The sequence below is a fragment of the Danio aesculapii genome, chromosome 16, assembly GCF_903798145.1.
Source record: "Danio aesculapii chromosome 16, fDanAes4.1, whole genome shotgun sequence".
NCBI classification, from domain to species: Eukaryota; Metazoa; Chordata; class Actinopteri; order Cypriniformes; family Danionidae; genus Danio; species Danio aesculapii.
In genome coordinates this window covers 16966379-16994156 of record NC_079450.1, presented here as the reverse complement: position 1 = coordinate 16994156, position 27778 = coordinate 16966379, and the positions used below count along the sequence as shown (strand labels likewise).

Below are 27778 nucleotides of genomic sequence, written 5' to 3'. Positions count from 1 at the left end.
GAGATTGGGATTGTTGGTTGTGCGAGAGTCAATAGCCAGATTGGGGAGCTATACATGAACAAAGAAAAATTAAGACCTATTAAAAAAGATTTAATATTTCAATATTTCAGTAGATTTAAGACTTTTAGGCCTAAATTTTTGCGTAATAATACACTTCTTTCAAAATCATTTCAAGGTAATTTCAACAACATTTTCTTTTTCATTCCAGTGCATTTTTTGGATTTCCTCATCTGTGGAAGATACAGTACAGTACGTTTTGAAGGCATCTTACAAAGCAGCGGCTCACTGGCTTTTGGAACGGATCCTATGAATGGCCTCCAAAAATGATTAACTGCTCTGCTTATCAATTAGATGCAGTTTGGAAAACAGTTTTGCTCTGCAAGCCGAGCACACTAAAGCAATATCTAGGGTTCAATGCAAGTTAAGCTAAATAAACAGTATTTGTACCAATATTGTGTTGAACTAATTTCGGTGTTTTGTTTTGTTTTTTACATTTTCTAAAATATTTTATGGTGGTAATCAGCATTACACAACAAAGGATGTCGACTGGACTTAATTTAAATGGTAAATTCTATTAGTCAGACCACAGGAAACATGCAAACATGAGCTAAATCACTCTCCTTCTCTCTCTCTTACTCCCCGCCTCCCTTTCCTCCTCTCTGTAAGATGACCTGTCTGTTTCATACGAGGCCTGCTGCGTTGCGGAGAGCTCTGACAGGCATGCATTTAAATGGGATTTCAGATACACAAACCATCTGCATCCTGACAGCCCGCAAGCTTATGAATATTAGAGGACAGATGCTTTAAACAACTGTGCGTGCGTGCATCTGAATGCGCACACTGGACATGGAGCTTCATGAGTCCATTTCCAGCACTTCCAGAGAATCATGTGTATACTTCCTCCACAGATGTTTACCACATCAGCTGTCATCAACATCTTCCCGATAATCATTATCGCCATCATGGATTCCATAATCAGAATTAGAAGCAACATACTCTGTCTTTACATTCCTTTCAGATGGAAAAAAACCAAAGAACGCCAGCTTAAGGGTTGCAGGTCTAAACTGATTTAAGCTCGTATATGCCAGTCTAGTCAAATTGTTTCTTAGCAGTTTATTTGCATTGGTTTCCAGCTTGACGACCATACTAAAACAGATTAACAAAACTAGTTTAAAAAGCAAAACTACTTACTTTTTACTTATATATTTCTATAAAAAAAATTAAAATCACAGAATATTTTGAGCAAACTATGGTCAAAACAAAATATTAAACAACCTGCGAAATCAACTTTCTGTAAAACTTTGCTCCAACCTGTTCAAATTACTTATTTAAAATGAGTTGAAACAACACAATTCTTAAGTTTTTTATTTTAGGGGAGGTGGGGGGGGGCTTAGTTGTTTATGTTCAATCCAGTTGAGTAGACCTAAAAAAAGGTGGTGTACTATTACCCAACCAAACCCATGATTAACAATTGACTTCCACAGTAGGAAAAACAAATAATATGGAAGTCAATTCCATTTATTCTTGAAATTTTGTGTGTGTGTGTGTGTGTGTGTGTTGAACAGAAGTATAAAAGTCCAACAGTGGGCACGATTAAAACAATGGCAAATACTGTTTCAAAATTTTACCTGAATATTTCTGCAAGATTATTTAGCTGACTTTTCGTCTACGAAAAACTCATTTAATTTAAACAAAAATGCACCAAAACTCACAGTATCTCCCCGCACAACCTCTCAAAATATACATCTAGATTCATTTCAGTTTTTGGACATTGCACATGGTTCCTAAAATTAAAGCTCTTAACAAATTGTTGTCAAATTAAATTAATACTTTTAGACATGCCATTTGATTACTAAAATGTATTTTGTGTTCAAATGGAGTACAGAATAATTGAAAACAGAAGCAGACAAAATAATTAAAAGCATAACGGAAAAAAATGTAATGGAGTTTTGGTAAAAAGTTCCGTTAATTTTTCCGTTAATTTTCCTTGATTTCTTATTTGCAGTTTTCTCACCACTTCCATTTTTGTTATTTATTTTTTTATGTTACTAAAAATAAAGCTCACAGAACATATCAAGTACATATTTTCATCATATCACCCCCATTTTACAAGATTTGCACTGGCTTCCAATCAAACCCAGAGTTAAATATAAAAACCCTCCTGCATACATTCAAGGCCATCCATAACCTCGCACAATTAACATCAATCTTTCTGATCTCCTCCATATCACCACTCACTCTCGTTCCCTTAAATCCTCCTCCTTTAACCACCTCTCTCTCTGTCCCCTCTGCCCATCTCAGTCGCTCTGCTCCCAAACTCTGGAATTCTCTTCCTCCTAACATCCGCAACATTGACTATCCCCCTCTCTTCAAATCCAGACTTAAAACTCATCTGTTCAAAATAACTTACTCTTTATATCTGCACTACTACATTTTGTCTTTCTATTTTATCATATTCTCTATTTTGATACTGTCGGTTTATTTTTAAATTATTTAATTGTGTATATGTTGTCCAATTTTAAATACGGTCAGCTGGGTTTGTTTTTAGTTCTCTCACGTTATTATCATTCATTAGTATCACTTTCTTCATGTGTCTCTACTTCTCAATGCGCAGTGTAGCTCTGTCCACAGTGAAATCTAATAGGTACAAAATCTACAGCTCACAGCTGCCTATTAAACATCAAACGTTATGTACCCATAATTGTGTTGCTTCACCAGATTTCTTTTTCTCCAGGAATAAATGACTCGATGCTAGAAAGTCACTGCGCACCTGGTTTAGACACGGTGTAAAGCCTAGCTTACCTTTGCCATCTGTGCCTGCACGCCGCTGGCCTTCAGGGACGCTACAGCTTTCTGCGCCGCCGCCGGACTGTCGAAATCCACAAAGCCATATCCTACACACACACACACATGTACAGAGTCAGATAAGGCTCATTTCTACACACACTTCTTAGTATTTTTGCCAAAAAGCTGGAGACTTCTTTATCAGACATTAATCAGACATTATCAGACACATTTATCAGAGCTAAATTCACGGGTCAAAACAAGAGCGCTCTGTTGTTTGTCTTATCATGCTGATCGTGGCGACACAAGAGGAGTCTGCATGTTTGAGCACAGCCGCTTGTGTCTGTGTGTGGGTTTGTGTGTGTGTGTGTGTGCTTGGAGAGACAGGAAACGGCCATTTTGTTCTAGGCTCACGCTTGTCAACTATTTCCTCAGTAACAGGACAGTGAAAGATTTAGCCTGACCTCACCCCTGCTGCAAAATCCAGCTTAAAGGAAGAGTTCAGCCAAAAATGAACATTCTGTTTGTATTTATTCATCCTTATTTCACTGCAAATTCGCATAATGTTCTTCTGGGAATGCAAAAGGCAGATTTTTCATATATACTGTACACTGAAACAAATGATTCATTGGATTTACTCTTAATTAACTACTTAATATCTTTTAAGTTAATGGTTGCAAACAATTTATATGGGCTGAATTTAAACAAACTAAGCTGAACATTACTAAATGTTTCATTTACATTGATTTGTTTAAATTCAGGCCCATATAAATTGTTTGCAACCACTTATCTTTAAATATGAGTAAATACTGTGAATACTTTTTTTAAGTGTTTACTTGACATTGTTTTTAATATATAATGAAATATAAAAACTAAAGAATTACTGCAAAAATCGAGAGTAAAAAGAGAGCTGTGCTGCTCTTATTGTCACGCACATGAGTGTTCTTAAATAATTCATAAAGCAAACAATTATTTTAATGAACTGAAACTTGACAGACGTTCTCAAATCAGACTGATCAGTTGCATACTCAATGACTACGTTTACATGACCATCAGTAATCGAACTATTTGCCTTAATCTAATTAAGACAATAATAAGATTAGGCATTTACATGAGTTGCTTTTTGAATGTTCCTTTCATGATCCTGTTTTAAATGTTATAGCGCATAATTCGATTAACGTCATCGCGTCACCAAGCTATCTGCACTTCCTCTGGAGTTTCATGTAATTTCGAGTGTTTCATTTTTAAGTTGTCGACTTTAACTGCAGTTGGCACTTTCACTTTCATTCGGGAATATTTCATGCATGCCCCCCATGACAAACAAGATATTGGATGGATCTATGAACTGCTGGAAGTATGTTGTTTTGATGTAAGTTCATACCGCATGCTGAATGGAAGAAAAAACCTCCGCATTTCACGATGCAGGTGTCTGTGGTCTGCACTGACTCGGTAGGTGCAAAGAGTGCCAAACAGCCGTGTGTGTGTGGACTATCCTATCGCAAAACACGGCGAAAAGTCCTACATGATATTAATAATTCGATTAAGGTGTTTACATGTCTGTGCTGCACTTCAATAATGCGACTAAAATCGGCATACTCCACATGTCTTAATTCGATTTCTCTTTAGTTATATATATGTATATATAGTTAAAGTCTCTTTAATTATGACCAAAATCTGATTAAATTAATCAAAAATCACTGTTTACATGGTAGACTCTTAATCTGAGTATTGTCTTATTAAAATCAAATCATATCATATTAAAATCTAATTATTGGTGTCCATGTAAACATACTTACTGATCGAGTTGTAGCAGTGAGCATCTAGTAGAGGGCCAGTGTCCTAGTGAATGTAGCTCCAACCCAAATCAAACACACCTGAACCAGCTAATCAAGCACTTACAAGATATACCATAAATTTCCTGGAAGGTGTGTTGAAGCAAGTTGGTGCTAAATTCAGCAGGACACCGGCCCTCCAGGACCAAGTTTGGACACCCCTGATCTAGAAGTTGTTAAATGTATAAGCAAATTATAACCAAATAATTTGAGTTAGTTTGACTCAAATTTACTTATTTTCCTCACACAAATCCATCTCAATAATTCAAAGTATTTGGAATATGGAGCACATGTTGCATAGGCCATTTTTTATGCTATTATCTGCATACTATTTCTTCCACAAAACAAAAACATCTGATTTTGAAATATTGTAAGGATGAATCATAATTTTTTTTACATTCAAATAATTTTATAATTTTGAATTAAACTAATATTTTATGTGGGTTCTAAAACTCACAACTTTAAAAAAGACAATGGGGTGTGAGAGTATTTATTTAATTTTTTAAGTATTTCTTTTATTCTATTTTTGACAATTTACACTTAAACACACATCCTGTACACTGCAAAAAAGTTTTTTTTTTTTTGTCATGTTTCTAGTCCAAATACAGTATCTAAACATTCTTAAATCAAGAAGCATTTTCTAGATAAGCAAAACATCGTCAAAACTATTGTCCTGCTGTTTTAAAATAAATTATGTCAGAATGGAGCTTTTCTGCCAATGAAGTAAGCAAAATAATCTTGTCAAAGAAACTGGATTATTTTGCTTACCTCATTGGCAGATTACTTTGCCTAAGAAAACAACAGTATTAACAAGCAACAGTATAAGTCCATTATTTTAAAAATTAGATAACCATGTGACATTACTTGTACAGTATGTGGAAACTTTGTATACAGAAACAGTTTGGGGATATTTTTGCATGACCAAGAGTCGCATTTTAAACATTAAAATAGTATCACGCGGAAAATGTCCACTAAGAAAATGTACAAATACAGGTGTATGAGGACAATTGAAGTATACACAAGTGCGCTGCGCCAGCTTTCCTAAATAAATGACAATATTTATCTATGATGTAAGTCTGCATTGTATGTATTTATTGTTGCATTGATTTATTTATTTATTTATTTATTTATTTATTTATTTATTGTTTAATGCTAATAATTGTATTTTCCGTTTTTTTAATAATAATAATAATAATAATAATAATAATAATAATAATAATAATAATAATAATAATAATAATAAACTTGAAAGAAATGCTTAATATTAACCTGAAGTGTCTGTTACTGTATTAAAACTAAATAAAGGAATCAGATCTTTAGTGGTTTAAACTGATATGATGAATTGGAGTTATACTGTTATCCCACACTAACTAGACATATACCGTTCTTCCAAATTGCAGAAATATAAATTACAATAACCTTTAATTTTTATTACTGACACTGAAAAAATGTGGTCTCCTTAGAATTGCGAAGGTTTTGTTGTCTATCTTCAATTAAAATAAAAATATATAATATAATGTTCCCAATCAAAATTAAAAAAAATCGTATTACTCAAAATTCTTCGTCTCAATTGTCAGTTGCTGTAATTAAAACAAAATAAGGAGGTTTTCTATAATTACAGTAGACATATCTCTATATATTTATACATGCAGATTTTTTTATTATGTATAACTGTATATACCATATATGTATGTACATGTATATACTCAGCGAGGTAATAATAGGCAGTTTTGACCAGCAACAAAGCATTTACCATGCTTTAAACATAGCTCCTTTTCCAGCAGGGTTCATTTCACCACCCAGCTCTTTAAGCAAACATGTCTTTGGCAGTAAGTGAGAGAGAAGATCCATGGCTTCCTTTACAGCATATCTTAATAAAATCTGCTGTGGCGGAGGTTCTTAAAGACCCTCAGTACTTTTGAGGCACATTTGAGGCAGTGTGTCTTCATTCGGCGCAGGCATTCTCACCATAAGCCTCTCTAAACTTTAAACACACACACTTTCAAAGCCTGACTGACATTTGAAACCACAGATGGCAGAACGCGGAGCTTTGGAGAGCCCGCAAATGGTTGGAGCCAACAGCTCTATATGCCAGACATATGTGTTCATTTACGCGCTCACACACACCTTACATATAGAACAACACGCCATTCGCTTTGAAGCCTCACGGTAAACATGGATGCAAGACGGAGAGGGAGAGAGATCTCTACAGCGGAGAACTGAGCCATCCAGATGTTCCAAAGACTGCAGATGTTTCATAAGCCTAAGAAAACAGAGCGTGTGTGTGAAAAAGGATTTCCAGTAGACTGTTCTTGATCCAGAGAGAGGAACACTTCTGGTTTAAGAGATGGCTGCGAGCATTCCTGAGGTCACTGACCAAGAGAGCTAAACAGCAGCCATCAGGAAGTGGGCTGAGATAGAGGTTTCAACTTGAAGAATGCAGGGATCAATTCCTATTAACATTGTGACGCCCAGAACCGGAACAGGTCGGAAAATGAGCTCGATAGAGAGGTGAAAAAGATAAAAAGCATGTGTTCGTGTGTAGACATCACGCACATGAGGTTTTGCCTGGGAAGCTTTACATAATTAAATCCATAAATACAAATGTGCCTCAAATGAGCGCGTGCATGTTTTCGCTCTCTTTATTTTCTGGCTCCATCTTTCAATGCTGTGGGAAAAAAACACGAGACTGGCTTCTTCCTGTGCACGTAATTCCAATTAGAAAAGGAAAGCGAGGTAGTGAAAGAGAGAGTTTGTTGGCGTGTCACACGACACACAAATATTTACGCTCACTTCATTTAATGAGAGTCTCGTGATTGAGTCAAAGAGAAAATCAAACACACCCTCAATGTTGCCCGCAACTGTCACCCTCTCCATCTGTCTCTGAAGAAAAAAAATGAAACTGAAAATGGCTTTTTTTGCACAAACAAGTCCATAATTACAGAGTCCAGTTGCGAAATGTAAAACACACAAAGTAAACAGGCATTTAAATGTGTGTGTTTAACAAATGGCCAACAATCCATTTAAGAGCATTGATTAAAAACGTGGCAGAGCCTGACAACTTACAAATGATCTTCAGGAGCAATACGACAGAACAAACTTGATTGTAAACAGCTCTCGATGGTCTGCTCTATCGTACGGGATTAATCCACTGTACAGCTGATTACAGTCCCGCAATTGTGATCAATCAACATATCTTTGAAATGAATACTGCATACCGTGCATCTGGAAAGTATTCATAGCGCTTGACTTTTTCCACATTTTTTTATGTTACAGCCTTATTCCAAAATGGATTAAAATTAATTTATTTCCTTGAAATTCTACACACAATACCCCATAATGACAATGTTAAAAAAAGATTTATTGAAATTATTGCATATGTTTTAAAAATAAAAAACCTGATTAAAATCACATGTACATAAGTATTCACAGCCTTTGCTCAATACTATGTTGATGCACCTTTGGCAGCAATTACAGTCTCAAGTCTTTTTGAATATGATGCCACAAGCTTTGCACCTGTTTTTGTGAATTTTTGCCTATGCCTCTTTGTAGTACCTCTCAAGCTCTATCAGGCTGGATGGGAAGCAACGGTGTACAGCCATTTTCAGATCTCTCCAGAGATGTTCAATAGGATTTAGTTCGGGGCTCTGGCTGGGCCACTCAAGAACATTTACCGAGTTTTTGTGAAGTCACTCCATTGATATTTTGGCGGTGTCCTTTGGGTCATTGTCCTGCTGCAAGATGAACCGTCACCCCAGTCTGAGGTCAAGATCACCCTGAAGCAGGTTTTCATTCAGGATGTCTCTGTACATTGCTGCATTCATCTTACCCTCTATCATGACTGGTCTTCCAGTTCCTGTTGCTGAATGGTATGGAATTTATTTATATGGATGGTATTAGCATGGTGATGAGCGGTGCCTGGTTTTCTCCAAACATAACGCCTGGCATTCACTCCAAAGAGTTCAATTTTGGAATCATCAGACCAGACCAGAGAATTTAGTTTCTTACGGTCTGAGAGTCCTTCAGATGCCTTTTGGCAAATTCCATGTCGGGAGTGGCTTCCGTCTGGTCACTCTACCATACAGGCCTGATTGGTGGATTGCTGCACAGGTGGTTGTCCTTCCATCTCCACAGAAGAACGCTGGAGCTCAGACAGAGTGACCATCGGGTTATTGATCACAGCCCTGACTAAGGGCCCTTCTCCCCCGATCACTCAGTTTAGATGGCTGACCAGCTCTAGGAAGAGTCCTGGTGGTTCCAAACATCTTCCACTTACGGATGATGGAAGCCACTGTGCTCATTGGAACTTTCAGACCAACAGAAGTTTTTCTGTAACTTCCCCAGCATTGTGCCTTGAGACAATCCTGTCTTGAAGGTCAACAGACAATTCCTTTGTCTTCATGCGTGGTTTGTGCTTTGATATGCACTGCCAACCCTGGGACCTTATATAGACAGGTGTATGCCTTTTCAAATCATGTCCAATCAACTGAATTTACCAAAGGTGAACTATAATTAAGCTGCTGAAACATCTCAAGAATGATCAGTGGAAACAGAATTTACCTGAGTTTAATTTAGAGCTTCTAGGCAAAGACTGTGAATACTATTGTACATGTGATTTTTCAGGTTTTTTATTTTTAATAAATTTGCAACAATTTCAAAAAAAACTTTTTTTCACATTGTCATTATGGGGTATTGTGTGTAGAGTTTTGAGGAAATAAATTCATTTAATTCATCTTGGAATAAGGCTGTAACATAAAAAATGTGGAAAAAAGTTAAGCGCTATGAATACTTTCTGAATGCACTGTATGCTTTTGGAAGAAAGCATTAAGTACAATCGGTGAAGTCATGAATGAAGCGAATCCATCTTTTTTTGTTCATTTCCTGTCTGATTTCTTTGGCTCCCATAAGTCCTGGCTGGAAGCCCATCAGGGTGGAGAAGCCTGGCAGAGTAGGAGGGCAGATAACTTCAGGAAGTGGAAGTGCTCTAAAGCCTGGAGTGGTTTCCTTTGCTTCCCAAACTCCCTCTCCCCTCCTCTTCTCATGGGGGCATTAATACTCATTTCTGGACGTATTAGATGTGCCCTCAGAGAGAAAGCATGACAAAAAGACAGACGCATGCACGCACACACACACAAACAAGAGAAAAACCTGCGGGATCCATTTTGGCAGATTGTGTAGGAAGCCAGGCTGTTTATTTACAGCTCTGGCTGAGTGTTTCCTGAAAAGAGGCTGTCTGCTAAATCATCAATTTCAGCCGGACGCTTCCTTCACCCCTATGGCTATTTTTAAAGCCCTACTACTAGGCCCGGACTTTTCAAATCAACACAGGAGGAACCTTGTGCTTTTCCTTGCCATGGCAAACCCTGTTAGTCACGCTAACGTCTTATCCGGTGGTGAAGACTTGGCCTATAATCACGCTATTATCCTAAACATCATCCAGACTAGGGTTGCCAGGATACTGGAATTCGGTACCAATCAATACTTAAGTTTTAAAAACGTCCATTTCCCGATAACTTTTGAGTGCTACTGAGCACGTTCTTAAACAGCACTGATTTGGCATTGTGCAACAGAAATGACTGTGATTGGCCAGGAAGGTCATCAGATTTCAGTATCAATTGGCAACAAATTCCAGTATCATATAACCCTAGTCTAGACTAACCAGCGTCTTTCAAAATGTGTCATTATTTGAGGATGGTTTATTTTGTGATCTGTGAGCATGTTTTTAAAGCCAGCCAGTATTAAGTGCGGTACTCACCTTTGCACTGGTTGGTGTTTTTGTCCAGGATTGCCTTTGTTGACACTATTTTTCCATACCTGCAAAGGACACAAAAGAACAACAGGATCAGCTCAAATAAAAGCTGGCTTGATCAAGTACATCACAATGCATTACAAGATATATAGGCAAAACTCTGTTTTAGACTTTTAGTTCCACTAATACAGAAGATTGCAGTGAAGTCAGAAATTTGTCAGTCTACACCAGATGCAACACGATTAATAGATGTGACTGACGGCATGGATTTTTCCAGGATGGAAATATATATTCTTTCTTATGTCTTTATGATTATTAATAAAGTTGAATGTTTAAGAGCCTAGCCAACTGTATGTGTGATTGCTTTTCTGTATACTAAATGATTTGTTTCCTCAGGATCTACCCAGCCAGGTGGGAGCTCAAGGAGTGGACCTGGACTCTTGAAGAATTAGAAAGCACTGTTCATATTGTTATTTGCTATGTGTTAATTATGTCTAAAGTTATAATTGCCATTTGAAGTGCTAAATCTTTTAAAGTTAATAAAGTTAATGTAAGCTGCTAGTTTGAATGTAGATTATGCCAATTTTAACCAGTTTCGATAAAGACAGCTGAGAGTACACTCAGCCTTGGGTAAGAAACAGAATTGTACTTTGAATGTGTGTGTGTGTGTGTTCTATTTGATCAGAGATGCCCAAACTAGGGCCCAGGCGCCAAAGTTGGCCCATGGTAACCTTTGATTTGGCCCACCTTCCCATCTGAGAAGAGAGGGAGAATGGTGAGAAGGTTGGGGCCAATGGGTTCAAAAAAGCTTGTCATTTCTAATTTTAACGTAAGCTTTTGTCTGTTTGTTTGTTTGTTTAATTGTTGAGAAACAAAAAAGCAAATGGAAATGTTTCAATTAAATGTTGTGCATAAATCAGATTTTTTTTTAAATGTAATGATCCTCGCCGAGCAAATGAAGTGTATTCAATGAAATCAGCATTGAACACCATTGTGTTATAAACGAGATTGTTTTTATTGTAAAAATTAAAATGTAAAACTAATTATTGAAGTATTTTTTCTATTTATTTTAAATATGTATAAATTAGGAAATTACTATGGCAGCTTTAATGTAATAGTTTGGTTTATTTAACCACTCTTTACACTCCACCACCCTCAATCAAGTTTGGTTTTTGGGCCTTCATAAGAAAAAGTTTGGCCACCCCTGTATGTTATGGATGTTATGGATGCTTTCACAGGTCTGGGGTCAGCTCTGATGAGCCTAGTGGCTGTCTAACGTTTGTATGCTTGAGATATTGCGATATTGTCCAGAATTGTACGCACACACCCATGTGGAAATTTTCTTAGTCTATCTTTGTTTTAACCAATCAGGTTAAAACACCTATTTGCATGACACAGTTAATAATGTTATGTGAGAGTATAGTTGTTGTCCATTCAAAATGAATTGCTGTCATTTACGAGTGTTGAAGCTGGCTTCTGCTGATGAAACTGCAAACTATCTTCAGTAAACGTTCTTTTTAATTGAATCTTTGACTCCGGCTCTTCTTCATCTGACAGGTTAGTCATTTTTGAGTTAAAACTGTAAATTATCCTTACATGATGAAAATCAGTCAAATACAGATTTACAGCCAATCAGAAGAGTGTGTAGACAGATTCTCTGTGCAACTGCACTGAACTCTCAGTGAAATGGAAATACACAAGACCAAGCTCGTAAATTAACAAACAAAAATTAAAAGACATATTCAGCACCAGTGATTGTCATCATTTGTATGATATTCCAGCATAAATAGAAGTGCTTTTGAAATAGTCTTTGTAAGCTTGTTGCATATCAGTGTCATGGCTGGTTAGGAATAAAGAACGCTTCTATAAGGTAGATGTGAATGCGAGATTGAAGTCAATTGTAAGAGTGGCAGGGTTTAAGCAGATGGAATTACTGCATACTGTACGCCACTTAAAGCTTCTTTGACAAGCTGTCTTGTACGAAGTGCTATAGAAACAACTTCACTTGACAAAATATACTGTAGATGAATCGTTCAATAAGATCAACAGTATGACATGCATTGATAAAACATATAAGATGAATTTTCTTCAGGGTCTGTGAAAATGGTAGTTTAAAGAAGAACTAGTTTAAATGTGACCTTCACATGACAAAGAAAAGAAAGAAGTTAAGATCAGCAAGTTTAATAAAAGTCAGCCCCTGAGAAACGCAAATGCCCAAACTTGAGAAAAAAAAACCCAAGTGTAATGCTTGCTCCGAACTTGGTTAATTAAAAAGTTTCAGTCTAACTCAAAGTGTAAGTTTAATAAAGATTTAGCTTAACTTCATTAAAACCTTGACGGAGGGATGTTTATCGACACATCAATACATTCCTTAACAGGACACCGTAAACAAGGGGAGGTTGATTCTGGGCACAGGACGTGAGTCTCAAACCCCAGTGATTTAATTAAACACTGGAAGCATCTCAGAGCCCCAATCTACACCACAAAAATCCCCGCCCTCATTTTCGCTTTTTCACCTCAGCTCAAAGCACTAAGTACTCTTGTATTCCTGCAATAATCTTCCTATTTTTTTCTCTCTCTAACCCACAAAACCCCTATTCACATATAGCGAAATCAGTTTCGTCACAGAATCACGAAAGTGTCTGCACTACAGATGAATTTTCTTCCTCTCCGCAGTCCTGTTTTTTTCCTCTTATTCCTCCCCTTCATCCACGATGAAGGTAATAAAGTTACTTATCGCTTCCGTCTCTGCCTGAAGACTGAGAAGCCTGATATAAGCGTGCCGCTCCTGATGTGACTTTTAATTAATATTTAATGCGGCTCCCAACCTCCAGGTAAAAGCGGGAGACTATATTACCCACCTTTATAAGGATGGAGGCGTTTAATAAGGGAAGGATCATTTCACTGTCACCATGAGAAGCGGTGTCCCACCGAGCCATTGTAAAGCTGATGTCTGGAAATGGCAGCTAATTCATCTCATATCCCTTATAAGCCTGCGAACGGCAAAGCTTTGCAGAAGTAACACAAATGAATACCGTAAGCCACAGTAGAACGCTGCAAGGTTGATAGCGGGAAGAAAAACTTATATATGAGGTTTCGTGCGAATTTATCACACCATCACGCAGCAAGAAAGTGGAGGAATGTTTTTTCTCACAAAAACGGATAATCACAACTGTGGTAGTGCAGAAACTCATTATAGAAACAATACTGGTTTTGTTTGAATTTTTTTTCATCAATATGGTTTGTCAGTAAACAAAGTGGAAGCCTGGGGATGAGAGCAACCACATAACAGAGAGTGGAAGACATGAAAACGAGGCGCTCTGTTGGAGAAAGCATGTAGTGCACAAATGTGAGGGAAACACATGAGAACCATTTGACTCGAACGCTTGATTTGCTGCCATTTCATCTTGCAAAACAACTGGTTGGACAAACACAGGCGTCTCAGATGAGTGAGTGGGTCAGGGGTGGAGCTGAGGGAGGAATGTAGTCAGCATAACTGGCAACGTTTCTGCAAGCCAGTGCCGCGCCGCGGTCATGCACATGGATGTCTTACTAACATAAAAGTCACGAACAGGAAAGTTCCCCTACAAACATATGCGTAGATTCATTCTCTCACAGCCAATAAGAGATGCAGGGAGCAAAATGCCCCTCTAATCATGGGATTGTCTTGTTTTGTTTGTTTAGATGCTGATAAATGAAGCATCGCATACTATTGAGGTGGGATAATGTTCAGTAGATGACTGTGGTCTTGACTTATAAGTTACAAAATGAAAGTCTTTGTTGAAACCTCAAAAACTTTAATGACCCCAATGCCGTATACTTTCTGGTTAGCGTAATGTTCTCTAGGATCATTTGTCAGTATGACACAGCTAAAGTTTCAGCCAAAGGTGGAGGAGCTGACTGTGAGAACATCTGGCAAACTGTCCTGATCACGCTCACACTGAACAATCAACATCAGGGTAGCTTTAAGCTGACGGAGAGCAGCATTGCTGCAATATGATGTTACTCTACCCCAGGTTAAAGGTACATTTAGATGTATTGCCATATGTGGTGGAAACTGCAATACTTGCCAACTAGTCAACTATACTTCTGCTGCTGAAAATACTAGTCTTTTGCATTTTCAATATTTCCTTTAAACACATTGCTAGTATGTGCATGTTTTTCGATGTGTCGCTTTCACTTTGTTCAGGGAAACATCCACTCAAAATGAGTAGTGTCAAAATAGCATATAAAAATCTGGCTTTGCTTATAGACTTGTTATACTACTGGTTATTAGGGAAAATAATGAAAATTTGATACTGATTTCAGGAATAAACAGCATGCCTAAATACTTGATAATGGCATTTTGGCAGATTATGCAGTTTTTAACTGCTAAATTCTTGTCATTACAGACTACATGTAGCTTCCCAGTCAATCATGTGAGATGTCATTGAGAAAGACGGAACTTGCAACTGCCTTCCAGAATTACGAGATTCAACAAACAATGGCTACTGAATTGGCATGTTTTGTTCTGGCTGTCTTGTCATAAAAAAACAACATATAGTGAGGAGTACTGCTGGTGGTTCGCCATTGTCGGCACAAACTAACACATGGGCAATGCACCAACACATACCAGGTCAGTTTTTGTTTCCTCTCTGATTACTGTCCTATCACAATAAAGGCCAAAAATGCCCCAAATATATATTTTTTACATTTTCTCTATTGCAGAATTCAGCAGCAATACCATTATCTAATTTTGTTTTCCCATGTTTAAAAGCTGTGTTTGGAAGATCTTCTGTGCCCCTCTTGAAGAAACAAACAAAAAATTAACTGTTGGATCTGTTTGGAATAAGGTTCCTCTATGAAACACTATATGAAGAAAAATACAATGGTTAAATCACTAAAATAACCTATGTCTAATTAAATAAACCTGCACTGAATTTGAAAAGAAAGAAAGAAAGGAAAGAAAGAAAAAAGAAAGAAAGAAAGGAAGGAAGGAAGGAAGGAAGGAAGATTCCAGATGAGTAAACAACGATGGCAGCCTTATTTTTGTGTGAACTATTCCTTTAATGTCCTTACTGTGATTAGAACTAAAAGATGCAGTAGCTTAACTAATTAGCATGGCATGCATTTCATTACAGATCAACATAAAAAAAATCTATGGATGTTAACTTTTGATTAGGTACAAGATTCAAGTGTGTTTACAAGCTAAAAGCGCTCAGAACCTCAAGCATGGAGTTCCCCTCATGGATGTCTAGTGCCAAGAATCTGACCTTAAATAACATCAAGCCAAAGAGTCAAATGGTTTACAGCGAGAGAAGCTTCATGTTACAATATTAGTAAACAGTGTACTTTCTGATATATGATGATTATGATTTACAGCAATATCATAAACTCAAGGACAAAAATAGCATATTGCATAAAGTCCTAGTCATTCCAAACACAAAAGAGCTGCAGATACATAAGGCTCATTCATATTAATTCGATTTTTCTTCTAACCAGCCATGACTACAAAAACGTAGCAATGCACAACAAGATTGTTTGGTTTCTATTTTCAACAGTTTGCAATTTGTTGACCTGCCAGCAGTAAAATCTCATTAGTATCCAGCTCTACAGTATTGTATATTAGAGAAATGTCAAACCTATTTACAGTATAATCCACATTTCTGACACTGTATTGCATTAATTAATTTGGGCAGCATGTTTTCTTTTTTATGTTGGTCTTCATGATTCAAATGTTTTAAATAGCACACTTTGATTTTAACTCTCTTTTTGGCTGATGCCACTATACATCCCGTTTCACCACCTGTCACCTTTCATGTTCATTTAACTTTTATTTAATTAAACATGCTGTTTCGTTTATGCATCATAAAATATGTCACATCAAAGACTTACAAATTGTTATGGTAAAACGGGCTGTGAAGAATATTTCATGTTTGTATTTATGCATTAAACTGATTTTCATTTTCTAATATGTGACTTCTATATAAATACATTTTATTCAACATTGTTCAGCATTGAATTGATGTAAAGTGACAGTAAAGTTTCGTATGTGTGTGTATACCAAGGACTATAAAATACACAAGAAATGTCACTCGTATAGTTTTCAATGGGAAAAGTTGTAATTGTCAATATAGCAAATGAAACCCCGCCTTTCTAGTACAGGAGCCAATCATTGATCGCTATAGACTGAGAAATCTCTGGAGGAGGGGCTGGGACCAGACGTGAGTTACTGCCGATTTTGTGTGATTATGTTTAGAAATTAAACTAAAGAGACAGTTGTTGTTTAATTTTATTGGTGATTCCTAATATTAAATTGAATCATAAACTTGGCAAGCAATTTTGGAGAATTTGATGTTTGTATGCCCCATTTCAAAGATGGCTGCCGAGTGACTGCCTTAATGGGATGACTTGCCTTAAAGGGACTTTGTGTATACATACACACTCACATGTTTGAATAAAGGGATTAACCGATTTCACTATTAACTGTGCTTTAATTCATCATGGTTAATTAATCATAAAGGCTTCTCAACACAGTGTTTTTGTACGAAACAAAACTCCTGCAACTAAACAAAGTTCAAATGTAGTTCAAAGTTCTGAGCTTGTACACCAATGCTGATACGCGTGTGACCTTGAGAGCGCATAATGGGAGAAATGCTAACATTTTTCAGGTGCACCTAGTTGAAAAATTGCTGCCAGTGCACCGCAAATCACATGAAAAGAACTGACAATCAGCTTCATACGTTGTATGGAATAAACACATTTCTACTACAAAAAGAAAAAAAATCAAAAAACAAAACAAAACACCAAACAATTTTATAGTATAGTTGATCAAAGTGCCTTTTAGACTGAGGTTCAGCAGCCTTTGATTACATTTGCTCTCTTTAAAAGAGAAATACTTTGCTAATATGATGCTTAGAGTTACATTAGACAAATACAATTTTTTATGTATTTAGTCATTGTTCTGTCATTTATTTTCAGTGTAAAATTATTATTATGTTTAAATGCCAAAAACGTTCTACTCATATTTTCAGTTCCAATGAAAAATAGACAACTGCTAGTTTTTATTATTATTTTGTGCTGTATTATTTGGTTACTGAGCAGCTATAAATAACACTTCAAAATATAAGGGGTTTTCATGTGATTTTCTGAACTAGTAGTGTTTTGAAATTATTGAATGCATAATAATCGTGATAACCGTGAAACCGTAATTATTCCTTAGACTATAATCGTACAAACAAAATCTAAAATTGCTACATCCCTACTTGACTTATAGTTTATGATGACCAAAAGTGGTTTCTGCATAGGCATAATGTTTGTTAAATGGTAAAAACCATTAATATACGGCTTTACCCTACCCTAAACCCAACTCTCATACAAAACCTTTGGCAAAATCTGAATTCCAAAAGACTCCATCAAGTATGTTTTTTTTTTTTAAGTTTTTCAATTATAATGACACAGACATGTCCTTGTGAACTACAAAAACCAGAACACACACACACACAAAACGATAAAATAGGGCTTTTTAGAGAGGTTAATGTTAAAATACAGGACTGTCAGAGTAGATTTATGCAATTATGTTACATTTCTGGTACGTTTCAATGCCTCAATTCTTGGTGAGGGAAGTCACAACTATTAATATCATCAGAAAGGCAAGCCAGCTGTGACAAACAGAATCAAAGAAAGAAAGAAAGGCAGCAGCAACGCCCTTACAATAACAGATACTCAGAGAGCTTTAATTAGGCCTACTGATACCACACACGCCAAAACTTTCTGCAAAATACCGCGCTTCAGCCAGCATGTGGGATCACAATGTTCTGGTGATCTGGATGAAAGAACCTTTTCTCCACATTGACCAGAGCACGTCAGGTCCCACAAATGACAAACCCAGGACCAAACACACGCCACCACCCTTTCCAACACAGCACACATTGAACCCTTGCAGCGCTTTAGTCAACCCACAAGCACACAAAATCAAATCAACATGAGCACAAAAAAAACTGTAAACACCACATGAGGTTAACCAAAATGCCTAGAATTTCTTTCAATGAAGAGAAATATATATTTCTAGATGCGCGCACGCACTTTTGAAAGATTGCGACACGGCTGAACGTGCTGTGACAGCCCAAGCTGGGAGCAGATCCCAGCTGATTTGATCACCGTCAACACAACACAACACGTCTTGTGTACGAAGCTTTCAGCTGCGGTGTGTGAAGTGCTAATGACAGTTCTTAAAGGGCCGTCACACACTCTGATCTGTGTTTTTATTTTCCCCAGAGCGCCGGCAGCCACGGATGCTGGACCGTTTGATGTCTCGTGCCGAGAGATGTGAACCAGCATTCTTTCAACTTCTATCCAGGTGGGTGTGTAGGATCTCTTAATTGGCTACCAATGCAGCTGTCTCGTCTGACACGCCGCTCGACACTTCTGTGCTGTAAGTTACAAGCATCTGATGTTTGTTTGTACGCTTGTTTGCACCGTTGGAATCCAAAAAGATGCCCTCTGACTTTGAAAAAGAAGAATTCGCTTTCCTACAGCTCTGTGGCCTTGATTTTTATAAATGTTTGCATGTATAAAACCACATCTAAGCTTATTAGAAAGCACACAAAATGTTTCCATTCACGTAGTTTATTAATGTCTAATATCCAACACAGGCCAAGGAAATCAAAACAGATTAACAATACAGCATTTCTGCTTACTGCAGACAATGCAAAGCACGATATATATATATATAATAAAGGCAGCTATAGTTGACAAAATGTTCACACTTTAGGTATTCCTGTACAGTGTGTTTCATTGACTGACAATGCTACATCCAACTAAATTATTTGGATCTGTTTTGTACTTATATAATAATATACCAATAGCTACTGAAATAATCCACATGGTTAAAGCTGAAGGTGCTTTTGGTAACAAATACTAAATGCATCATTAAGGCAATAAATTAATTTTAAAAAGTACTAAGGCTGTGCTATTTTTATTGATGGAAAATGCTATGCAATAGCAAGTGAAATAATGCAATATGAAATATGGCAGTTTAAAAGAAACGTATAACTAACATATGTTTCATATTTCAGGGAAATGAAAGCATCACTACAACTTCTGAAGTGAACAGCCATGTTTTGATCATTTCAGACATTTGAACAATGTAGCTACTGTAAATGAACAAAAATTTTAAATAAATAATCACCACCAGTTAGATTTATCAACCTGATATTGCTTTGTTCTTAAATCATAGTTTCTTAACTTGACTGCTCAAACTGTATGTCAGTATCCATACTAGTTTTTGACTAAAAAACAACATGTCCACTCTGGTTGTTTTCAGAGAAGTGCATAGACATAACTACATAAACTGATGTGATAAAAAGTCATTGAGAGGGTGTGCTAGTAGCAGGAACACAAACCTAATTTTGTATTAAATCAATCATTTATTGCAAACAATTGGGTAATATATATTGCGGTATGCACATTTCAGTCATTTTGATACATTGCTTAGCCCTAATAGATACGGATACTAAAATAGTTATTATCAGATTTTATATCAGGAGTACAGTGTCAGGGTTCTTCCACTCCAGTCTAGTAATTTCTTGTTTTGGTGGCAGAGTCCAGACACTAGTTCCGTCTTGTCCTTGTTGTTGTGCTCGGCTCTAGTTTTCTCGGGTCGAGCACTCATTTCGTCATTTTGTGTCTCTGTTTGAGTGAGGTCATGAGCGCGCTCAGGCCAGGCGCACTCCCGCTTGATACAAGCGCGCGAGGTCTGGGCGTGCTTGGGACGCGCACTCTTGTACTCATGTTTGTGTTTGCTGTGTCGGCATTGTGCAGTTTCATTCTTAGCGTCTCATTCTAGTCGGTTGGCGCTGAGATGAAACATGCGCATTGCAGCACACGGTAAGGTGTTGTCAATTATCGTGTGCTCGTGTCTTGTGTCTGTGTATGTTGGTGTTGTTGAAGCACGTGGCTGGGTGTTTCCATTGTGGCCGCGTGCTTTTGTGGGGTGTTTCAATGTTGTGCTTTAGTGTTGTCATATGAACACGTGGTTAATGAGTTATCTTGTTTTATGTGAGCACATGGCTTGTGGTGTTTTCTTGTGTCATGTGCTCTCCTGTCTACTGTCTAGTGCCACCCACCTTGTTAACACATTATTAGTTTATTATGTTCACCTGTTTGTGTGTTAATTATTTCTGCTTATACTCTCCTCATGCCATGTCCTGTCCTCCAGTCCTGATCCCTGCCAGTCTGCCCAGTCTCGTTTGTTTTTGATTGCTTGTTTGTTTTATTAATGTTTTCCCCCTCTGGATAGTTTGTTTTGCCTTTTTTATTTTATTATAAATAAATACCCATTTTTTTCCCTGCGACTGAGTCCTCGCTCCTTTTCCCTAACACCAAACGTGACAGTACAGTAGTTCAGTACAGTGTTTTATTATTTTTCTATGTATATAACAGTTTAGTTCAGGTCACAATTCATGATATTAACTACTGTCTTATTAACTGCCTATTATTAACCCTTGTTTATTGTGCAAATTGACAACACTTTTGTTATGTTGGTGGCTGTTTTTGCCCCATTGACTTCAATTATAACCATATTTTATGATTGAAAAAGCCATGACACTAAATAAACATGCATGCATGATTGTTAGTGGATTTCCCTATTGGGAAGAGGTAAAATTTGTCATTTTTTCTGTTGATCAACAGTTGACACCAATAACCCTTAAGATAGGCCTGTACGAAAAAGTGTCTGGCTTTTATATGAAGTTATATGAAGTAAAACAGAAAATTACTGCAAAATACTGACACACTATACTCCATAAAACTCCATATAAAAGTCAGAAACTAAGCTTTTTTTTTTGCACTGCAACTAATGATCAACAGCAAAAATTACAAATTGTACCTCTTCCCCACAATAAAAACCACTAACAATCAAGAATGCATGATTATACGAAGTCATGGCTTTGCACTTTTGTTATAAAATAAATAAACTTAAATTGTACAATTTTTCAAAATAGTAAAGCATTTTCGCAAAATATTTGTCAAAATAAGATTTGTCACCAAAAATCATTCCAGTTGCTGAAACATAGAGAGGGTTCTGGCCAAAATAAGCCTCAAATCACACCAGAGTGAATAAAACATCCCCAGCATCACACAAGTGTTAAGATATTTATTAGTAGTTCATTAGTTATATAAATGTTCACTAGTAGTAGTAAATAGGGATGTCCAGATCTGATCACGTGATCAGAAATCTGGCCTGATCGCGCAATCATACGTTACCTCACGATCAGAACTCGAGATATATATATTCTCATTATTTTTCACCACATCTATAGTTATGCAGTGGCACAGAGTTAGACCTCTTTCTTAAATTCACACAGAAACAGCAACGCGTATGGCATGATGAAGACACTATTGGTTAAATGCCGGTAAAGTAGAAGTAGAATACGGAAGCAGCTTGAATCGGAAAGCGTGAGTAAGTCTGCAGTCTGGAGGTATTATGAAGTTGATGATGACAACATTGACATAGCAAACTGGGAGATATGTAAACTTGGGATTGCCTGTCAGGTATTTTAAGTTGAGGTGCTACTTGTTTTTGAATAATTGTTTTTTTTTTATATTTACTGTTGCACTAAAGTCCAAAAGTGAAGAACGGATGTTATTTATTACTTGTTTGTTCAAGCTACCTCACAGAAGTGCTCAGTTTGTTAACAGAGTTGATTCATGTTAAAATAAGGGGAATTAAATAACAAATAAGAAACATCCTGGATCTGTTTATTCGCTCTTCTTTATTCTTTTTTTATGTATTATAGAAGTATCGGATTGGGTTTCGGTATCGGTAGATACTCAAAACTCTGACTCGAGGGGGAAAAAAAACAATTGGGAGTTATAAAGTAGTTATAAGCACAGTATGATATTATTTGGTATCCCTAATCCTAATCAAAACTTAAACCCAACCTACCTTACTATTAATAAACAGCTAATTAGTAGTTTATTAAGTAGGGGTGTGACCCTACACTGGTCTTACGGTTCGGTTACGATTATCATGACATCGATTCGGTTCAATTCGATATCTCGGTGCATTGTTGATGCTTTCCATACTTAAATAGATTTTTTCTTCACAACACAAGAATTATTTTTATTTAAATATATAAATATATTAATATTTATATACTATTTGTAAAACAATTTTGTCCTTTAATACAAGCAGTAAGATATATGAATAGTACCTTTAATTAGACCTGCTTTAGGAAAACACTCTTTCTGAATGTATAAAACAAAACTTCAATACATGCACAGAAGACAACATTCATAGCAAATAAACTAATGTAAATATTATCCCGCTTGCTTTTTGAGCGCTGTCAAACGAGGTATTACACACCTATGACTGGTCATTGTCTTCACCCGCTAAACAGAAAGGGCTGCGATTGGCTTTAGAAAAGAAAGCGCTGTTCACTGATGAGTGACGCAGGAAGAACAGCTGCGGTTACAGTCTATATGCGCATAATACGCGGTTATCACAGGTAATTAGTAATAGACACAGTGTAGAAAACTCGCACCACAGGCACGCTCGTGTCTGGATCCACAAGTATCGCTTTAACAGCCAAGAGGAGTGGAAAAGTTACCTCACAAACACGCCAGTGGGTCAAACGTCCAAAGTGTGTGTGAGAGAGAGAGAGGCAGAGATGGATTTTTTACAGCATTTCTCCCTAGTAGTGAAATTCCTCAGTGTCAACGAAAGACTTTCCAGCAAACTCACAAGCAGTTGAATTGTGCACAGTTATCTACTTTTTAAGTAGTAGGAGTGTTTTGTTAAGTCGCCCTCCCCTCCTTCTCCATAGTATTCTACAACGACATCACGCATAGGAGATAAATGATGTCAGTACTTAATAACCAATTACGATTATTACTAAACCGATAACGAATTGTCCCCATCTGCATCGCGGTGCACTGAAGAAACAATTAATTTTGACACCCCTATTATTAAGCTAGTAGTGTTAGTTAATGGTTTGTTAATACCGTGAATTGTGACCTAAACAAAAGTGTTACTATATTTTTCCTACAAAAGGCAATAAGAGATGCATTTGATTGCATGTTAATACCAGGTGGAAGCCATACCTGAACACAACAAGTGAATCAAGACCGCCACTGGTGTCCTATTATTTAGTTCAAGTTGAAAGTGAGCAGGATGTCTAACATTCGCTGAAGTTACCGACCACAAATCCCTTTTTTAAACATGGGTGTGACCAACTTATTTGCAAGTCTGGCTGCATGCGTGCAGTTAAGCTTAGTTAAATCACCCAGAATAAGTCCACAAAGCACACATGCAATCTGGTAGATTGTACTAGCAAATTAGAATCCTTTAGTTGGGTCTCTTACATTATTAGTGCCCTTTATTTATTATTTATAGTAAATCTAGGTCTCTGTGTCCAAAATCGCAACAGGAGCCATGCTAACAGGACAAGGCTTGCCTTGCTTTTTTTCTGTTCTTCAGCACATGGGATTGGTAAGTGAGTGTGTGTGTGTCTGTGGTTTGAATTGCTGAGGAGAGTTAAAAAAGATGACTGACACCTTGCTTAGGAAGCAGGGAAGCACAAGACAGAGCTGATATCAATAAAACAGAGTCGAATCCAGCCTAAAAGACCTTTATCCTGAGTGTTTAGGCACCTTTGGACTAAGCTTCCCACTTCATCTCCCAACTCGCACATATTGACAAGAGCTGTGTGATACTGAGGGAGACAGAGAGATTGAGTTTACAAAGACTTCAAGACGACTCTTCATGGCTAGCGGCTTTTCGGCCCCTCACATGCTCTTCTGAACAGACCCAGAGCAGTTGAGCTTCAAGAGGAGTTGGACACTCATCTGACCTCAGGTTAGGTCTGAATGCCGGAGACATGTTACTGCTTTCAGGTTTGAAAAAAAGCAGAGAGAAATAACCAGAGATATTACAGAGAAGTCTCATAAGGGAAACATCACTTACTGCTAATTTGATCCTGCACCACCATGAAAACATAAAACTATTCAAGTGAGTCTAACTGCAATAAGGTTTTTCTTCAGGAAACAAATTTTACGTTGCATATCAAGCACCAAAATTTACAAAAGCAAGCAAAAAGGTGTTTAAATTCATACAATTCACCATTTTAATAACATTAAAATGCAGACAAATGCGAATTTTAGGCAATGCCTTTATTAAAGGAAATTAGTAATTTCTCAGATGTTAAATTGAAGATGCATTACATTTATAACTTTAAAAGTGACAGAAAAGACATTTACTTTATGAATAAAATGATTATAGTCATCAAAAAATAATAAACTTAAAAAACTGTAAAAATGCTACAGTAAAAATATGTAACCTAGTTGACAGTATGTTTCCTTAATATCTACGGTGAATATCCGTAAATTGACTTTCTCAGAATTCCTTGCATGGCACATCACTTTTTATGCTTTTTGTTGACATTACTATGAATCATTTTAGTTGTTTCCCCATCAGTTATGTACATTAGAGATTTATGTTACATCTAATGCTGATAAACAATGTTTATTTCATGACTATGATTTCATGCGTACACCTTTAATACACTGATGCACTTTTCTGCTTGTGGGAAAAGTTGTTTGTGATGGGCATTAGTTCATTATGTAACTTTCTCATCACCACCTGCATATGGCTGTGTTAACGTGTCTATCTGTGTAACAAATGATGTGATGTATAGATGTTGGTAATTCAAAATACAGATTACCTCTATAAATTAATGAAATACGGTAGTTTACTTTAAAAATTTTAAATTACTTTTACGGTTTGTACCTTATTTTTACGGTAAAATACTGCCAACCACAGCTGTCGTTTTTTTACTGTAAATTTTACGGATTTATTTTTTACAGTGTACTGTAATGTATTGTTCATTGTTTGTTCATGCTAGTAAATACTGTAAATACAGTTGTGAACTTTAGGCCTGTCACAATACATATTTTTTGTTGTACGATATATTGCACCCAAAAATATTGCGGTAAACGATATTACTCAAGTATTCTTAGGGCTGGACAATAACTCAATATCAATATATATCGCGGTAGATTTTTTTTCAATAACGATGATATGAGTTTTATTTCGATATAAATTTGCATATATGCAGGGCTCGAAATTGCAACCATTTTGGTCGCATATGCATCCAAAATTTTATCTATGCGACCTTATAGCTTATAGCTGTCAATCACTCAAGGCTTTCCGCTGTCAGATGAAAGGGAGCTTTTGTGACCGCGAGAAATGCAAACGACTGAAGAGTGAAAAGCACACAGGTCTGGAAACCCCACCTAAAGTTACAAATAAAGACAGAGATGAGAGCGACCATGACATGTGGTGGATGTTGATCCGCCAGCTGAAATCAATTGGTTGTGCCCGAATCTTGATGCATTGCATTCACTGCGTGTTCAGCGCAAATGTCCGCTATATGTAAAATCTAATACTGTACACATCATCTCTAAAGAAGCTTGCCTTTACTAAGTTTACACTAAAACTGCGGCTAATAACAAAGAGCGGTATTGCGCGGTGGTCATCGCGAGAATCCTGCTCTGCCTGCTCATAAACTGGTGCAGCTGACTCGCCTGCTTTTTTCCACAAACACAGAAAAATAAAGATTAGCTCATAACGAGACTGAGCATTTAAAATGACACAAACCCAAACCCATACTTTTGTGGGTGGTTGAAGTGAAACTACTTTCTTTTGTCTGTTCTTTCTTCAGCCATGTGACTATAAAAACAGTAGATACTATAGATTTAATTAGACAGCCATGACGTTTCCAGATATGCATATATTGGAGCTGCTTTCTGAACCATACCCTATTTTGCAGTACAGCAGCGACATGAATAAAATTTGAGTTTAACACTATGAATTATGGATCTGTCGTCAAATCATTAGAAACACTAGCCCGATTTCCTCCCTGTGATTAGAGCGTTCTACCGCCATGAGAAGCAGTAATAAATTTTATTCTATGAAAAAGAAGATGACAAATGTAGGGTAAGAAAGCAACACTTTGAAATAAAAACCGTGACCTGTTACTAGCCTTGTCACTGGCTCAGAAATGGTTTGCATGCTCTGGATGCCTGAGTTATTCAAGCCCAGGGGGGTATCTGCCGACTGAAAATGAGATCCCACCCTAGAGGCCCCCCTAGATATGGCAGCCCAGTACACAAGGGCAATTCCTCCACTGGCTCAGTTAGTCAATCAGGCTGAAAGACAGAAAGAGCGCGGGTGGGAGTGTGGGGTGGGGGGCTGCCATTTTGGGCAGCAAGCCTTGGATGCTTTTCAGCAAATATGAAGTATATAAGTTATTTTTTATACATCGGAGAGGAATGTAGAATACAACCGAGAAAATGAGAACCGCTGAATGCCAAGATTCCATTGGAAGCAATATAATAACATTCTCATCTTACTCACACATGCACACAAAGGGAAAATAAGCACAAATGAGATCAATTTTATATCTCAGTTGTTTCTCCTAGACAGCAATGAGATTAAACGAAGAGCAAATGAAGTCTCCTGGTCCCTAGACTTTTCTGAACGAAAAAAGAAAAGAGAGTTCCTGGTAATCTTGCATCTGTCTCCCTTTGGATTTCACATTCGGAATAAAAAGCCAAAGGTTTTAAATACGGACTGAAACATTTCTCATCGAAGAAAAGATCAGATAAAATTGAATAAACCTGAAATAAACCTATTTGAACCAGCCTATCGACTTGGACTTATACTGAAGCGCTGTTCTGTTAGTGTATATAAACTAATTTGTGCGTGTGTGTATTTATAATGACTCCTGAGCTACACCATGCTTGAACTTGACTTCCCATTTACAGTACTTGGAGTTAAAGTTTGAGGGACAATTGAGAATTTTTTATATGCCAGACTGATTTTCCTTCGGTTTAGTCCCTAATTTATAAGGGGTCGTCACAGCGGAATGAACTGCCAACTATTCCGGCATGTGTTTTACATAGCAGATGCTCTTCCAGCCGCAATCCAGTACTGGGAAACACCCACTCACACACATACTCGTACACTATGGCCAATTTATTTTATCCAACTCACCTATGTTGCATATCTTTGGAGTGTGGGGGAAACCCATGCAAACACGTGAGAACATCCCAACTCCACACAGAAATCACAGTGCCAGCAGATTGGACCACTACAATGCCATCATGAAAATTGCATGTGTTTTTATACCTTGCCAGTTTGAACGTACAAATAATTTTAAACCATTCTAGTGCAAGGTGACGTGAAAGAAATTAAATTCATTGGTCGACAGGTTTTGAGAAATTGCTGACAAATTCCTGAAATCACAGGCAAATCAGTGCTCGTTCACGCGAGTAACAATCACACAGTGTGAACTATCAAAGACGCGATCTGAGAGAATCGCAGCTGAGTTGTCGACACCCGTCAGACATTTGGCATGCTAAATATCTGGAC

The 27778-nt window shown here is 37.1% G+C and overlaps 1 protein-coding gene across 3 annotated transcripts in view; it reads right to left on the bottom strand.

Annotated features, from left to right (window-relative positions):
• rbms3 (RNA binding motif, single stranded interacting protein) overlaps positions 1–27778 on the bottom strand; it is a 261124-nt gene that overhangs the window by 179785 nt on the left and 53561 nt on the right. For all 3 annotated transcript variants that reach the window (XM_056475767.1, XM_056475766.1, XM_056475765.1), the window contains exons 3-4: positions 10372–10430; positions 2803–2894 (exon numbers count right to left, since the gene is read on the bottom strand). In XM_056475767.1, coding sequence (XP_056331742.1) covers positions 2803–2894; positions 10372–10430 — 151 coding nt within the window. The remainder of the gene's footprint in view (positions 1–2802; positions 2895–10371; positions 10431–27778) is intronic.